The sequence below is a fragment of the Oncorhynchus mykiss genome, chromosome 12 (assembly GCF_057628025.1).
Source record: "Oncorhynchus mykiss isolate SJ-2025 chromosome 12, ASM5762802v1, whole genome shotgun sequence".
NCBI lineage: Eukaryota > Metazoa > Chordata > Actinopteri > Salmoniformes > Salmonidae > Oncorhynchus > Oncorhynchus mykiss.
The window spans coordinates 63225199-63243338 of record NC_143033.1 but is presented as its reverse complement, the minus strand read 5'-3'; the positions used below and the strand labels follow the sequence as shown (position 1 = coordinate 63243338).

The following is an 18140-nucleotide window of genomic DNA, read 5'->3' as shown; positions in this document are numbered from 1 at the left end:
AACCAGCTTCATGAGGTAGTCACCTGGAATGCATTTCAAGCAACAGGTGTGCCTTGTTAAAAGTCGATTCTTAATGTGTTTGAGCCAATCAGTTGTGTTGTGACAAGGTAGGGGTGGTTTTCAAAAGACAACCCTATTTCGTAAAAGACCAAGTCCATATTATGGCAAGAACAGCTCAAATAAGCAAAGAGAAATGACGGTGCATCATTGCTTTGAAAGTTTCTTCAAGTGCAGTCGCAAAAACCATCAAGTGCCATGAGGAAACTCTCTCTCATGAGGACCGCCACAGGAAAGGAAGACCCAGAGTTCTCTGCTGCAGATAAGTTCAATAGAATTAACTGGACCTCAGATTGCAGCCCAAATAAATGCTTGACAGAGATCAAGTAACAGACATCAACATCAATTGTTCAGAGGAGACTGCGTGAATCAGGCCTTCATGGTCGTACTGCTGTAAAGAAACCACTATTTAATAACACCAATAAGAAGTGACTTGGGTCAAGAAACACGAGCAATGGACATTAGCTTGGGGGAAATATGGAGTGCTGTATCAGATGACCTGGCCTCCACAATAAGGCTGGGGCTATATGGCAAATAAAATAAAGATAATTTCTCATTCAATAACGATAATTATCACAAAATGAATAAAATAATGTTTACAAGAGACACTTCTGCTTCAGAATAAGAATGCCTGAATAAACCAAAGGCTATGTTTATTTTAATTCACCTTTATTTAACCAGGTAGGCCAGTATATAACAAGTTTTCATTTACAACTGCAACCTGGCCAAGATTAAGCATAGCAGTGCGACAAAAAAAAGTTAAACAAAAGTACAGTCAATAACACAAAAGAAAGACCTATGTACCATGTGTGCAAATGTAGAGGAGTCGGGAGTTAGGCAATAAATAGCCCATAGAAGCTCAAATAATTTCAATTTAGCATTAATACTGGAGTAATATATATGCAAATGATGATGTGCAAGTAGAGATACAGGGGTGCAAAAAGAGCAAGAGGGCAAGTAATAATAATATGGGGATGAGGTAGTCGGGTGTGCTATTTACAGATTGGCTGTGAACAGGTAGTGATCAGTAAGCTGCTCTGACAGCTGATGCTTAAAGTTAGTGAGGGAGATTTAAGTCTCCTGCTTTAGAGAATTTCGCAATTCATTCCAGTCATTGGCAGCAGAGAACTGTAAGGAGAGGCGGCCAAAGGGAGCGTTGGCTTTGGGGATGACCAGTGCCATATACCTGCTGGATCAAGTGCTACGTGTGGTTGTTGCTATGGTGACCAGTGAGCTGAGATAAGGGGCTTTACCTAGCAGACTTGTAGATGACCTGGAGCCAGTGGGTTTGGCGACAAATATGAAGTGAGGGCCAGCCAAAGAGAGCATTGAGGTCGCAGTGGTGGGTAGTATATGGGGCTTTCGTGATAAAACGGATGGCACTGTGATAGCGAACTGGATGCAGTCTAAGTAGAGTGTTGGCTATTTTGTAAATTACATTGCCAAAGTAAAGGATCAGTAGAATAGTCAGTTTTACAAGGGTATGTTTAGCAGCATGAGTGAAGGATGCCTTGTTGTGAAATAGGAAGCCGATTCTAGATTTAATTTTGGATTGGAGATGCTTAATATGAGTCTGGAAGAAGAGTTTACAGTCTAACCAGACTCCTAGGTATTTGTAGTTGTCCACATATTCTAAGTCAGAACCGTCCAGGGTAGTGATGCTAGTAGGGCGGGAGTGCGGGCAGCAATCGGTTGAAGAGCATGCACTTCGTTTTACTAGCATTTAAAAGCAGTCGGAGGCCACAGAAGGGGTGTTGTATGGCGTTGAAGCACGCTTGGAGGTTTGTTTGCACAGTGTCCAAAGAAGGGCCAGAAGTATACAGAATAGTATCGTCTGGTGGATCAGAGAATCATCAGCAGCAAGAATGACATCATTGATATGTAGAGAGAAAAGAGTAGGCCCGGGAATTACACCCGGTGGCACCACCATAGAGACAGCCAGAGGTCCGGACAACAGGCGGAGGGCCTGTTTTGACACACTGAACTGTCTGAGAAGTAGTTAGTGAACTGAAAGAAGCAGTCATTTGAGAAGCCATGGCTATTGAGTCTGCCAATGAGAATGTGGTGATTGACAGAGTCGAAAGCCTTGGCCAGGTTGATGAAAACAGCTGCACAGTACTGTCGTTAAATCGATAGCAGTTATATTGTTTAGGACCTGGAGCGTGGCCGAGGTGCACCCATGACCAGCTCTAAATCCAGATTGCATAGTGGAGAAGGAACGGTGGGATTAGAAATGGTCGGTGATCTGTTAATGAACTTGGCTTTCGGAGATTTTAGAAAGGCAGGGCAGGATGGATATACAGTTGATGTCGGAAGGTTACATACACTTAGGTTGGAGTGATTCAAATTCCTTTTTCAACCACTCCACAAAAAATTGTTGTTAACAAATTACAGTTTTGACAAGTTGGTTAGGACATTTACTTTGTAAACATTTTTTGGAAAAAAGACTTGTCTGATGCACAGACATTATTTCACTATCACAATTCCAGTGGGTCAGAAGTTTACATACACCAAGTTGACTGTGCCTTTAAACAGCTTGGGAAATTACAGAAAATGTAATGGCTTTAGAAACTTCTGATTGACTCAAATGATGTCAATTAGCCTATTGGACATGTCCATGTGGATGTATTTCAAGGCCTACCTTCAAACACAGTGCCTCTTTGCTTGACATCATGGGAAAATCAAAAGAAATCAGACAAGACCTCAGAAAATAAATTGTAGACAGCCACAAGTCTGGTTCATCCTTGGGAGCAATTTCCAAACGCCTGAAGGTACCACGTTCATCTGTACAAACAATAGTATGCATGTATAAACACCATGGGACCAAGTAGGCGTCATACCGCTCAGGAAGGAAACACGTTCTGTCTCCTAGAGATGAACATACTTGGTGTGGAAAGTACAAATCAAACCCAGAACAGCAAAGGACCATGTGAAGATGCTGGAGAAAACAGATAAAAGTATTTATATCCAGAGTAAAACTAGCCCTATATTGACATATCATGAAAGGCCGCTCAGCAAGGAAGAAGCCGCGGCTCCAAAACAGCCATAAAAAAAAGCCAGACTACGATTTGCAACTGTACATGAGGACAAAAATCATACTTTTTGGAGGAATTTCCTCTGGTCTGATCAAACAAAAATAGAACTGTTTGCCCATAATGACCATGGTTATGTTTAGAGGAAAAGGGGGAGGCTTGCAAGCCAAATCACACCATCCCAAACGTGAAGCACGGGGGTGGCAGCATCATGTTGTGGGGGTGCTTTGCTGCAGGAGGGACTGGTGCACTTCACAAAATAGATGGCATCATGTGGGAGGAAAATTATGTGGATATATTGAAGCAACATCTAAAGACATCAGTCAGGAAGTTAAAGCTTGGTCGCAAGTGGGTATTCCAAAAGGACAACAACCCCAAGCATACTTCCAAAGTTGTGGCAAAATGGCTTAAGGACAACAAAGTCAAGGTATTGGAGCGTCCATCACAAAGCCCTGACCTCAATCCTATAGAAGATCTGTGGGCAGAACTGAAAAAGCATGTGCGAGCAAGGTCTACAAACCTGACACAGTTACAACAGCTCTGCCAGGAGGAATGTGCCAAAATTCACCCAACTTATTGTGGGAAGCTTGAAGCGTTTGACCCAAGTTAAACAATTTAAAGGCAATGCTACCAAAAACGAATTGAGTGTATGTAAACTTCCGACCCACTGGGAATGTGATGAAAGAAATTAAAGCACACTAGTATTATTCTGACATTTCACATTATTAAAATAAAGTGATCCTAACTGACCTAAAAACAGGGATTTTTACTAGGATTAAATGTCAGGAAATGTGAAAAACTGAGTTTAAAATGTATTTGGCTCAGGTGTATATAAACTTGCAACTTCAACTGTAGGTCTATAACAGTTTGGGTCTAAGGTGTCTCCCCCTTTGAAGTGGGGGATGACAGCGGCAGCGTTCCAATCTTTAGGGATCTCAGACGATACGAAAGAGGTTGAACAGGGTAGTAATAGGGGTTGCGGCTGATAATCTTAGAGAGGGTCCAGATTGTCTAGCCCAGCTGGTTTGTAGGGATCCAGATTTTGCAGCTCTTTCAGAACATCAGCTGTTTGGATTTGGGTGAAGGAGAAGCAGGGGGATATTGGTAGATTTAAAAAAGGTAATGACAGTGTTTCCTATCCTCAGTGCAGTGGGCAGCTGGGAGGAGGTGCTCTTATTCTCCATGGCCTTTTCAGTGTCCCAAAACTTCTTGGAATTGGTGCTACAGGAAGCAAAATTCTGGTTTGAAAAAGCTAGCCTTTGCTTTAACTGACTGAGTATATTGGTTCCTGACTTCCCTGAAGAGTTGCATATCACAGGGGCTATTTGATGCTAATGCAGAAGGCCACAGGATGTTTTTGTGCTGGTCAAGGGTAGTCCTGTCTGGGGTGAACCAAGTGAACCATCTGTTCTTAATTCTAAATTTTTTTAATGGGTCATGCTCATTTAAGATGGAGAGGAAAGCTCTTTTGAAGAGCAACCAGGCATCCTCTACTGACGAGATGAGGTCAATATCCTTCCAGGATACCCGGGCCAGATCGGTTAGAGAGGCCTGCTCGCTGAAGTGTTTTAGGGAGCGGTTGACAGTGATGAGGGGTGGTCGTTTGACCGCGGACCCATTACGCACCCAGGCAATGAGGCAGTGATCGCTGAGATCTTGGTTCAAGACAGTAGAGGTGTATTTAGAGGGCAAGGAGGTCAGGATGATATCTATGAGGGTGCCCATGGTTACGGATATAGGGTTGCACCTGATAGGTTCCTTGATAATTTGTGTGAGACTGAGGGCATCTATCTTAGATTATAGTACGGCTGAGGTGTTAAGCATGTCCCAGTTTAGGTCACCTAACAGTACTTACTCTGAAGATAGATGGGGGGTGATCAATTCACATATGGTGTCCAGGGCACAACTGGGGGCTGAAGGGGGTCTATTGCAAGCAGAAACGGTGATAGACTTGTTTCTGGAACGGTGGATTTTTGTTGTTTGGATTGTTTGGGCACAGACCTGGATAGTATGACATTACTCTGCAGGCCCTCTCTACAAGTGATTGCAACTCCGCCCCCTTTGGCAGTTCTATCTTGTCAGAAAATGTTATAGTTAGAAATTTCAGGATTTTTGGTGGCCTTCCTAAGCCAGGATTCAGACACGGCTAGGACTTCCGGGTTGGCGGAGTGTGCTAAAACAGTGAATAAAACGAACTTAGGGAGGAGGCTTCTGATGTTAACATGCATGAAACCAATGCTTTTACGGTTACAGAAGTCAACTAATTAGAGCGCCTGGGGACACACAGGGCCTGAGTTAACCTCTACATCAGGGGAACAGAGGAGGAGTAGGATAAGAGTACAGCTAAAGGTTCAAAGAACTGGTCGTCTAGTGTGTTCGGAACAGAGAGTAAAAGGGGGCAGGTATCTGGGCACAGAAGGATAGATTCAAGGCATAATGTACAGACAAGGGTATGGTAGGTTGTGAGTACAGTGGAGGTAAGGCATTGAGAGACGATGAGAGGTTTTGTCTCTAGAAGCACCACTTAAGCCAGGTGTGGTCACCGCATTTGTGGGAGGTAGAACAACAGGGCTAGCTAAGGCATATTGAGCAGGGCTGGAGGCTCTACAGTGAAATAAGACAAAGACTACTAACCAAAACCGCAATAGACGAGGCATATTGACATTAGGGAGAGGCATGTGTTGCCAAGTAATCATAGGGTGATTCAGACCACTAGCAGGCCGGGGCTAGCAGATGGGCCTCGGGGAAGTCGCAACGGGGGAGCCTGTTGAAACCCCCTTGGACGGTAATGTCGGCAGACCAGTCGTGATGGATCGGCGGGGCTCTTTGTCGGTAATTGAAGCCCAGGGATTATCTGATGGATTTCTTCAGCTAGCCGGGAGATGGGCCTAGCTCGAGGCAAACTCCAGGCTAACTGGTGCTTGTGTTGGGACAGACACGTAAGGAGTAGCCACTCGGATAGCAGCTAGCTAACAGACGATCCAGAGTAAAGGTTCAGAGCTTGCGGTAGGAATCCGGAGATACTGTGGAGAAAAGCAGTCCGAAATTCTCTGGGTTGATATCGCGCTGTGCAGGAGTTGATCGGGCTGAAGCTGGAAAATGTCAGAGTTAGCGGTGATGACCGTTAGGAGTGGCTAACTGACTACTAGCTAGTTAGCTGGCTAGCTTCTGACGGGGGTTATGGTTCTTAAGTATAAAAAAAATTTGCAGATCCATACCACATTGGGTGAGGCGGGTTGCAGGAGTGTATGTTCAGTCCGTAGATGTAAAAATGAGATCGTTTCTTTCTTTAAAAATATATACAATAGATACAAGGACAAGACAATCAAAACATCCCACTGCTACGCCATCTTGGAAGAGGTAGGCCATGACAGAAGTAGAACAGGAAATGTAAAAACAAATAGTTATAATACACAGACTTGCACTGTTAGACTAATGGCACATCACAGTTGAAGTAGTTGTCTTACAAGTTAGAAGCAAGACAGACAAGTCTGTCTACGGTCTCTGGCTTTAAAGCTACCCTATGGCAGGTCACCATGTTGCCACCTGTGCTAAAAACACGCTCTGAGGGGGAGCTGGTTGCAGGAATGCACAGGTAGCGCATTGCCAGGTTGCTGACTTGGGGAAAGTTTTGGGGGGTGGATCTTCCACCAGTCCAGTGGATTGGTTTCAAGGTCAGCATCAAGAGAAAGTAGCAGCTGAGTTCCTTTTCTACCAGCTGGATTTCAGTAAGACCTGTGGTGGTGGAGCATGACTTTTTGAAAAAAAACTGCCCAGTGACTCTCTTTTTAGCTGGCAGTTGTGGTGAAGGAGCAGCAACATCTCCCTGTGCTGGGCTTGGGATTTCATGTCCTTCATTGACCATCAGAGACAGCTCTTGCTTTTATGTGGCCCACCTTCTCCTCTTGGAGGTAATGTGTTTAAAACCGAGGGTCGACCAACGAGGCCATCATATTTCTCATTCAGAGGCCATAACTATCGTTTTGATGATTTGGGTGAGCTCTGTTTCGCCATCATCAGGTTTCATGACCTCTGTATTGAACAGGTGTAGTATTGGCTTCAGGTAAGAACCACTGGCATGACTCACCGGACAGAGCATTTGCGAATTCTAGGAGTGGGGTGAATGCCTGGATGATGGACTCAAGAACATCTACAGTTAAAGTTGGAAGTTTACATACACCGAAGCCAAGTACATTTAAACTCAGTTGCACAATTCCTGACATTTAATCCTCGTAAAAATGTCCTGTCTTAGGTCAGTCAGCATCACCACTTTATTTTTAGAATGAGAAATGTCAGAACAATATAATTATTTATTTCAGCTTTTATTTCATTCAAAGTGGGTCAGAAGTTTACATACATTCAATTAGAATTTGGTAGTATTGCCTTTAAATTGTTTAACTTGGGTCAAATGTTTCCCACAATAAGCTGGATGAATTTAGGCACATCCCTCCTGACAGAGCCGGTGTAACTGAGTCAGGTTTGTAGGCCTCCTTGCTCCCACACGCTTTTTCAGTTTTGCCCACAGATTTTCTACGGGTCAGGGCTTTGTGATGGCCACTCCAATACCTGGACTTTGTTGTCCTTAAGCCATTTTGCCGCAACTTTGGAAATATGTTTGGGGTCCTTCTCCTTTTGGAATACCCATTTGCAACTAAGCCTTAACTTCCTGACTGATGTCTTGAGATGTTGCTTCAATATATCCACACAATTTTCCTCCCACATGATGCCACCTATTTTGTGAAGTGCACCAGTACCTCCTGCAGCAAAGCACCCCCACAACATGATGCTGCCACCCCCGTGCTTCACAGTTGGGATGGTGCTCTTCTGCTTGCAAGCCTCCCCCTTTTTCCTCTAAACATAAATGGTCATTATGGCCAAACATTTCTAGTTTTGTTTCATCAGACCATAGGACATTTCTCCAAAGAGTACGATCTTTGTTCCCATGTGCAGTTGCAAACCGTAGTCTGGCTTTTTAATGGTGGTTTTGGAGCAGTGGCTTCTTCCTTGAAATGCGACCTTTCAGGTTACATCGATATAGGACCTGTTTTACTGTGGGTATAGATACTTCTGTACCCGTTTCCTCAAGCATCTTCACAAGGTCCTTTGCTGTTGTTCTGGGATTGATTTGCACTTTTCGCACCCAAGTACGTTCATCTCTAGGAAACAGTCTCCTTCCTGAGCGGTATGACAGCTGTGTGGTCCCATGGTGTTTATACTTGCGTGCTGTTGTTTGTACAGATGAACGTGGTACCTTCAGAGGCGTTTGGAAATTGCTCCCAAGGATGAACCAGACTTGTGGAGGTCTACAATTGTTTTTCTGAGGTCTTGGCTGATTTCTTTTGATTTTCCCATGATGTCAAGCAAAGAGGCACAGAGTTTGAAGGTAGGCCTTGAAATACATCCATGATAACAAATCAGCGGAAGATTTTCAAAAAGTGAATATTTAAATCGCTATTTGTGATTTTATGAAGCCTGTGCCGGTGGGAAAATATTTTGATGTGGGGTGCCGTCCTCAAACAATTGCATTTGCTTTCGCTGTAAAGCCTACTGTAAATCGGACAGTGCAGTTAGATTAAAACTTATTGTGACTCTCAAACCCGGATCCGAGAGTGTAATCATCGCCTGACACAAATTAGCATAACACAACAGACATAAATCTTCCTAGAAAATCTTCCTATTCATGAAAATCACAAGTGAAATATATTGGAACACAGCTTATCCTTTTGTTAATCACCCAGTCATCTCAGATTTTCAAAATATGCTTTACAGCCAATGCTAGACAAGCATTTGTGTAAGTTTATCATAGCCTAACATAGCATTATGCCTCGCTAGCAGCAGGCAACCTTGTCACGGAAATCAGAAAAACAATCAAATTAAATCGTTTACCTTTGATGAACTTCAGATGTTTTCACTCACGAGACTCATAGGTACATAGCCAAAGTTAATTTTTTCCCAAAAATATTATTTTTGTAGGCGAAACAGCTCCGTTTTTTCTTCACGTTTGGCTGAGAAATCGCCTGGAAATTGAGGTCACCACAACGCCGAAAAAGATTCCAAATTAGCTCCATAATATCGACAGACACATGGCAAACGTTTAGAATCCATCCTCAAGGTGTTTTTCTAATATCTATTCGATAATATATCCGTCGGGACAACAATATTTTATGCGAGAATCTCTCTCGGAGCCACCATGTGACCACTCACGCAATGTGGCCGCCTACGGCTATTCTTCAACAGAAATGCGTAAAACTACGTCACAATGCTGTAGACACCTTGGGGAATACGTAGAAAGCGTAAGCTCGTTGATGGTACATTCACAGCCAAATAGGGAGTCATTGGAACGCAGCGCTTCAAAACCTGGGGCACTTCCGGATTGGATTTTTCTCAGGCTTTCGCCTGCAACATCCGTTCTGTTATACTCACAGACAATATCTTTACAGTTTTGGAAACGTTAGTGTTTTCTATCGAAAGGTGTCAATTATATGCATATTCTAGCATCTTTTCCTGACAAAATATCCCGTTTAAAACGGGAACGTTTTTTTTATCCAAAAATGAAAATACTGCCCCCTAGTACCAACAGGTTAACAAGAATTTAAGCTTTTAACTGATATAAATAATCGTATAAATTATGGATAGTACATTTTTTTTTGCTATCCATAATTTTTACGATTATTTATTCGGATTGCACGCCATCTAGTTTCACTGGAAGTTGTCCCACTAGCGGAACACCGAGCCCAAAGTGAAGTGGCAAAAGTAATGGGTTAAATATACACTGCTCAAAAAAATAAAGGGAACACCAAAATAACACATCCTAGATCTGAATGAATGAAATATTCGTATTAAATACTTTTTTCTTTACATAGTTGAATGTGCTGACAGCAAAATCACATAAAAATGAACAATGGAAATCAAATTATTCAACCCATGGATTTGGAGTCACACTCAAAATTAAAGTGGAAAACCACACTACAGGCTGATCCAACTTTGATGTAATGTCCTTAAAACAAGTCAAAATGAGGCTCAGTAGTGTGTGGCCTCCACGTGCCTGTATATGACCTCCCTACAACACCTGGGCATGCTCCTGATGAGGTGGCGGATGGTCTCCCGAGGGATCTCCTCCCAGACCTGGACTAAAGCATCTGCCAACTCCTGGACAGTCTGTGGTGCAACGTGGCGTTGGTAGATGGAGCGAGACATGATGTCCCAGATGTGCTCAATTGGATTCAGGTCTGGGGAACGGGCGGGCCAGTCCATAGCATCAATGCCTTCCTCTTGCAGGAACTGCTGACACACTCCAGCCACATGAGGTCTAGCATTGTCTTGCATTAGGAGGAACCCAGGGCCAATCGCACCAGCATATGGTCTCACAAGGGGTCTAAGGATCTCATCTCGGTACCTAATGGCAGTCAGGCTACCTCTGGCGAGCACAGAGGGCTGTGCGGCCCCCCAAAGAAATGCCACCCCACACCATGACTGACCCACTGCCAAACCGGTCATGCTGGAGGATGTTGCAGGCAGCAGAACGTTCTCCACGGAGTCTCCAGACTCTGTCACGTGCTCAGTGTGAACCTGCTTTCATCTGTGAAGAGCACAGGGCGCCAGTGGCGAATTTGCCAATCTTGGTGTTCTCTGGCAAATGCCAAACGTCCTGCACGGTGTTGGACAGTAAGCACAACTCCCACCTGTGGACGTCGGGCCCTCATACCACCCTCATGGAGTCTGTTTCTGACCGTTTGAGCAGACACGTGCACATTTGTGGCCTGCTGGAGGTCATTTTGCAGGGCTCTGGCAGTGCTTCTCCTTGCACAAAGGCAAAGGTAGCGGTCCTGCTGCTGGGTTGTTGCTCACCTACGGCCTCCTCCACATCTCCTGATGTGCCTGTCTCCTGGTAGCGCCTCCATGCTCTGAACACTACGCTGACAGACACAGCAAACCTTCTTGCCACAGCTCGCATTGATGTTCCATCCTGGATGAGCTGCACTACCTGAGCCACTTGTGTGGGTTGTAGATTCCGTCTCATGCTACCACTAGAGTGAAAGCACCGCCAGCATTCAAAAGTGACCAAAACATTAGCCAGGAAGCATAGGAAAAAAATAAAGGTAAAATAAATAGGAACTGAGAAGTGGTCTGTGGTCACCACCTGCAGAACCACTACTATATTGGGGGTGTCTTGCTAATTGCCTATAATTTCCACCTGTCGTCTATTCCATTTGCACAACAGCATATGACATTTATTGTCAATCAGTGTTGCTTCCTAAGTGGACAGTTTGATTTCACAGAAGTGTGATTGACTTGGAGTTACATTGTGTTGTTTAAGTGTTCCCTTTATTTTTTTGAGCAGTGTATATATACACGCAAAAATATCGGTTTCCTGACCTTTCATGCATCTCTCAGAATATGTCAGATACTTCAGAGCAAACATCACTTAGATAATTTTGGGGGACTGTTGTTCCATGTTGTGAATCTGTTATTCAATGCGTTTGAATGGGCAGTAAGGCCAAATAAAATGTATCAAATTATTTTAATACTTAAAAGGTGTTTTAATTCAAAATCAAATAGCAAAATGATCATTGGTATGACCTTCTTAAAACAATTCCATATATGCTAGCAGAACGCCCACAGCTTAGACTGTAACAGGTTTTAACAAACGTCTATACTTAAACTAACAGGCACCATCAGATTTCTCTCCCCAAGTGATAGCCTAAAATGTTCTAATTCCTTATGAGTAAGTACTTCAGTTTGCATATACTGTGGTTTTCTAGTAGGAGAGTACATAGTAGTGTAGTAGTCTTAGTGATGAATTACTCTGTGATCCAATTGCCCCACACACACACCAAAGTAATAAGGTTGATATAAACTCAGCAAAAAAAAAAAAGATACGTCCTCTCACTGTCAACAGCGTTAATTTTCAGCAAACTTAACGTGTAAATATTTGTATGAACACAACAAGATTCAACAACTGAGACAAACTGAACAAGTTCCACAGACATGTGACTAAGACAAATTGATTGTGTCCCTGAACAAAGGGGGGGTCAAAATCAAAAGTAACAGTCAGTATCTGGTGTGGCTACCACCTGCATTAAGTACTGCAATGCATCCCCTCCTCATGGACTGCGCCAGATTTCCCAGTTCCTGCTGTGAGATGTTACCCCACTCTTCCACCAAGGCGCCTGCAAGTAGCCCTCACCCGCCGATCCAACAGGTCCCAGACGTGATCCGGGCTCCCAGACGAGATCCGGGCTCTTCCCTGGCCATGGCAGGACACTGACATTCCTGTCTTGCAGGAAATCATGCACAGAACAAGCAGTATGGCTGGTGGCATTGTCATGCTGGAGGGTCATGTCAGGATGAGCCTGCAGGAAGGGTTCCACATGAGAGAGGAGGATGTCTTCCCTGTAACGCACAGCATTGAGATTGACTGCAATGACAACAAGCTCAGTCCCATGATGCTGTGACACACTGCCCCAGGCCATGACAGACCCTCCACCTCGATCCAGCTCCAGAGTATAGGCCTCGGTGTAACGACAATTCCTTCGACGATAAATGCGAATCCGACTATCACCCCTGGTGAGACAAAACCACAACTCGTCAGTGAAGAGCACTTCTTGCCAGTCCTGTCTGGTCCAGCGAGAATGGGTTTGTGCCCATAGGCGACGTTGTTGCCGGTGATGTTTGGTGAGGACCTTCCTTACAACAGGCCTACAAGCCCTCTGTCCAGCCTCTCTCAGCCCATTGCGGACAGTCTGAGCACTGATGGAGGGATTGTGCATTCCTGGTGTAACTCGGGCAGTTGTTGTTGCCATCCTGTACCTGTCCCGCAGGTGTGATGTTCGGATGTACCGATCCTGTGCAGGTGTTGTTACATGTGGTCTGCTACTGCGAGGACGATCAGCTGTCCGTCCTGTCTCCCTGTAGAGCTCTCTTAGGTGTCTCACAGTACGGACATTGCAATTTATTGCTCTGGCCAACATCTGCAGTCCTCATGCCTCCTTGCAGCATGCCCAAGGCATGTTCATGCAGATGAGCAGGGACCCTGGGCATCTTTCTTTTGGTGTTTTTCAGAGTCAGTAGAAAGGCCTCTTTAGTGTCCTAAGATTTCATAACTGTGACCTTAAAAGCATACCGTCTAAGCTGTTAGTGTCTTAACGACCGTTCCAAAGACACATGTTCATTAACTGTTTATGGTTCAATGAACAAGCAAGGGAAAGGGTGTTTAAAACCTTTACAATGAAGATCTGCAAAGTTACTTGGATTTTTTGAATTATCCATTTAAGACAGGGTCCTGAAAAGTGACATTTATTTTTTGCTGAGTTGATTTATATTTCGTACTACTCAAAGTTGACTTACCTCGTAGAGCCCTTCGAAGAAGCTGTTCTTGTCCTCTGCACTCCAGGACTCCCACTGTCTCCGGGGTCTCTTTTGGCTGCCCACCGGCTCCTCCTTGACCCCGGGTCCTTGGCCTCTAGGGGCCGCCTTACCCGAGGGCCCCATAGAGCCTGACGTGGAGCCGGAGTGACCAGCTGACACTTGGTGAGAGGGACCATTCTCTGACCCTGTGTGAAAAAGGGAAAGAAGGTGAGGAAAAGTACAATTAACATAAATACAAATGCAACCAATCACATGCGCCGAATACAACAGATGTTGACCTTACCGTGAAATGCTGACTTACAAGCCCTTAACCAACAATGCCTTCAATAAAATACAATTGTGTTCGTTGTCTGTAGCTTATTCCTGCCCATATCATAACCTCACCATGGAGCACTCAGCAAACCGCTCACCCACATGACACCATCCACACTGTCTGCCATCTGCCAGGTAGTTGAAACAGGAATTTATCAATTTAGAGCACACTTCTCCAGCGTGCCAGTGGCAATCGAATGGGAGCATTTGCCCACTGAAGTCAGTTACGACGCCAAACTCATGTCCAGACCCTGGTGAGAACGACGAGTATGCAAGACAAGCTTCCCTGAGATGGTTTGTGACAGTTTGTGTGCTCAGTCCCCTCCTCTCTCTCATGACTGCATGGCCAGGTATGATTCCAACACCATCATTAAGTTTGCCGATGACACAACAGTGGTAGGCCTGATCACTGACAACGATGAGACAGCCTATAGGGAGGTCAGAGACCTGGCCGTGTGGTGCAAGGACAACAACCTTTCCCTCAACGTGATCAAGAGAAAGGAGATGATTGTGGACTGCAGGAAAAGGAGGACTGAACACGCCCCCATTCCCATCGACAGGGCTGTAGTGGAACAGGTTGAGCGCTTCAAGTTCCTTGGTGTCCACATCAACAAACTATCATGGTCCAAAACACACCAAGAGTCATGAAGAGGACACGACAAAGCCTACTACCCGCAGGAGACTGAAAAGATTTGGCATGGGTCATCAGATCCTCAAAAGGATTTATACAGCTGCACCATCGAGAGCATCACCGCCTGGTATGGCAACTGCTCGGTCTCTGACCGCAAGGCACTACAGAAGGTAGTGCGTACGGCCCAGTACATCACTGGGACCAAGCATCCTGCAATCTAGGACCTCTATACCAGGCAGTGTGCCATGTCAGAGGAAGGCCCTAAAAATTGCCAAAGACTCCAGCCACCCTAGTCATAGATTGTTCGCTCTACTACCACACGGCAAGCGGTACCCGAGTGCCAATTATACGTTCTAAAGGCTTCTTAACAGCTTCTACCCCCAAACCATAAGATTACTGAACAGCTAATCAAAGGGCTACCCAGACCCCTCTTTTACGCTGCTGCTCCTCTGTTTATTATCTATGCATAGTTACTAACACTACCAACATGTACATGTTACCTCAATTACCCGGTGCCCCAGCACATAGACTCTGTACCAGTACCCCATGTACATAGCCTCGCTTGTTATTTTATTGCTGCTGTTTAAATATTTGTGACTTTATTTTTATTGTTTTTAACTTAACCCTTAATAAAAAATAATACATCTTAAAAAAATCTTAAAGCATTGTTGGTTAAGGACTAGTAAGCATTTCACTCAGACCTGTTGTATTTGGCGCATGTGACAAATAAAATGAGACCAATAGCTTTTTTTAAAAAAAAAAAAGAGGCCAGTGTGTCACATACAACATCATTGTCCTACAAAAACACACCACAGAGACCCTCCCCTCTTGTGGCTGAAGTGCTGGCAAAGTGAGGCAGCAGGAAAACAAGTCTGTTCCATTTGCCAGGCCTGCAACGAGGAGTGGAGCGAAGTTCCAAAAACAACACTCAAGGCTGGCTTGGAGCAACACTGGCCTTCACCTCACAATGTGCAGGTCAGGGGGGACAGACACAACCCAATCCTCAACAGAGTGAGCACTGCTTCTAAAAATAATATGTTGAGTCATAATTAGTACTGAGTTGAGTACTATTCCAATAACACAAAATTAGCATTTAATAAAATATTAATTAATGCTGACAACTCATAAAGAGTTATCCTATATGAGCTCCCTCTCATAAGCAATAATATGGGATGGCCTCGCAACTTGAATGCAGTTAATAATGGTTTCCAGGCTCCTGCCTAGAAACAATTAATGTCTCAGTTTTGTTTAGATAGTGCCAGCATAATTGCAATATCCTGCATTCTAAACACTGACCATATTCAACCATCATCAATGGATTAGCAAAAGTAGCTAAGTCCACTACCAACGGGGAGACGAGGGATGGGGTACTCCTGTAACATGTGACCCCCAAGCACAAACACTTTCACGCCATACCTTTCGATTTTGCCCCGCTGTGACCATTGATAGTTGGGGCGATGGAATCCTTCCGGATTCGTTTGCTCGGCGGTCGAACGCTGGATCTCAAAAAATGATGCTGGTCGTGATTCGGTGGGGTGGGTGTTGTCGAGGACGGGGGCTGTCGGCTCGAGCAAGGTCCAGATGGGTTCGATACGGAGGTGGTAATAACCGGTGCTGAACTGGAGCAACCCGTAGTTGAAGGATTAAGAATTTCCACTTCGTCTCTCTTTGTACTACGCTCCTCGCTCCCCTGATCTCCGCTCTCCTCCTCGTCACAACCTTCAAGCTTTCTGCCCGAATTATTCGGGCCATCGACACCGATGCCGTCTCTCAGCCCAACTGTCATCCTGGCAAAACACAATCAACACACATGATTGAAATTTAAAAGACATCACAACGTAAATCAACTTAAAAAAGACGACGTTCTCTTTCTCTCAACATGGCCGCCGCTGTTTGTTTCAAATCCCCTCTCACCGTCCCATCGAAACACGAAAATTTGGTCTGTGTTTTCATTTACATTTTGAAAGCCAAAATATGAATATACATTGCTCGTGTGTTTTTGTTAGTTATCTTAAACTTCTAACAGTTTACATGGTTTTATTTTTATCCGAAATTCAAATACGAGCGCCCCTGAGTTTAGCGCCCGCTGAAACGACAACGTAAAACCTTGCGATACATTCGACCTCTATTTAAAGTGCTTCTTTATCAGACAAGGTTACCCATTTTCATGCTCTTCGACAGCAGATGATGTCTTCTTTCTTTTCACCATCGAACCGACGGTTTTGGTATGCAACAGTATATAAAATTGGGCATATTCAAAGCACGAACAGGGTCTAGCCGCGACTGTCTTCTCCTCGCTCAAGCTTCGACTGAATTGAACTCTCTGCGCAGCTCAACTGTTCACTATCGGAGTACCACAATATTACTCAATTTATTGCCTTAAACAAAGTGAATATTATCGGTATAGGCTGAAATATTTGACCAAAATGTAACTATATAACACACTTTAAACGCTAAAAGTAATCTGAATAACAAGCTAGCTGGTTTTAGTTTTTATTACAGCCACAAAAGAGCAGAGAACGCTCGCAGCCTCAACTTTGCTTATCACTACGTCATCATCACCAGAATTGTTTTCATCATTAAGATGTTCGACGACATTATGTTAACTGCATCAAAAAGTTGTTTCTGATATTAACTCAGCTTCATAAAGCAAAAACAGATACCTTATACATCATATTAAATAAAGTACACTTGGAGAAACTAACCACAAGCATTCGAATCAATAGAATATTATGAGTGTTCAACTACAATAATGTCATACCATATACATATAGATCGAACACTGCATTTAACGTCTCTATAATTTGCAAGTAACATATTACTTCTAACATAATGACACGCACGGACACAGGTGTTTCATCCTTTTTATGATTCACCCATCTCCAAATATTTTGAGGGCAGGAACATTACTACTGTGCCTACACCTTTAAAACAACTGGCACGTCTCACATATTCAAGAATAAGCACCCTTAATTATTTGAAATACATTCACATTAAGGGAAACAAGACACAAACAATAATGTCGTATTACTGTCAGATGTGTTCTCTAATCATGATTGTCCAACCTAATAGTGAGCAAACTTATCAAACTAAAATGTTCCTGCAGAAGTATAGCAGTAGCTAATTGATTGATTGCTTTATTTTGTGGTTGCTATCCTCACCTCCTCAGATGATAAATCAGTAGACAGAATCAGCTGTTATCTTTCCTCTTGTAACCCGTGTCATTTCGATAGGTACATTTTAGGAGGAGCGGGTTACACACTCCAAAAAGCAGCTGCACGGGTGCTAGCTACTAGCTAACATTAGATAGCTACGTTTTTTTTGGCCACGTTTGCTAGCGATGTGCGGCCAAAACCCAGCCAACTAACGTTACTTACTAGCAAACAAAGTCTCAAGCACAAATTCACACGACATTATGCACAGTATTGAATTCAGTTTTTGTGAGATATAGAATTTAAGCAATTCATACATTACCTTTTCTTGACTTTAGTGTTCACGTCTTCATAAGAAAACGTTGCAAGCTAAACTAACTCCGATTGACAGTCCCTCTCTTGCACAAGCACGCCCACTTCAACTCGAAAACAAACCTCCTGATTGGTCAGTTGAGGGAGAAAGACATATGATTGACATCCAAGAGCTCAAATTGTTGATGAGAAGCATGATGCAAATGAACCAATTGGATATCACAATCTACATACGTTGTTGAGTGAGCAGGGAGTTATTTTACATTCGCCCGGGTT

General features: G+C 43.9%; 1 protein-coding gene and 1 pseudogene across 2 annotated transcripts in view; both read right to left on the bottom strand.

Annotated features, from left to right (window-relative positions):
- Positions 1–18116, bottom strand: part of cramp1 (cramped chromatin regulator 1) — a 54055-nt gene extending 35939 nt beyond the window's left edge. Inside the window, exons 1-3 of one of the 2 annotated variants that reach the window (XM_036937925.2) lie at positions 17875–18116; positions 15817–16187; positions 13437–13642 (exon numbers count right to left, since the gene is read on the bottom strand). In XM_036937925.2, coding sequence (XP_036793820.2) covers positions 13437–13642; positions 15817–16186 — 576 coding nt within the window. In that variant the 5' untranslated portion in view covers position 16187; positions 17875–18116. Of the gene's footprint in view, positions 1–13436; positions 13643–15816; positions 16188–16559; positions 16952–17874 lie in introns of those variants that run through there. The other variant, XM_036937924.2, reaches the window with a different exon arrangement.
- Positions 6414–7160, bottom strand: LOC149979240 (uncharacterized; annotated as a pseudogene).
- Positions 18117–18140: the final 24 nt, after the last annotated feature.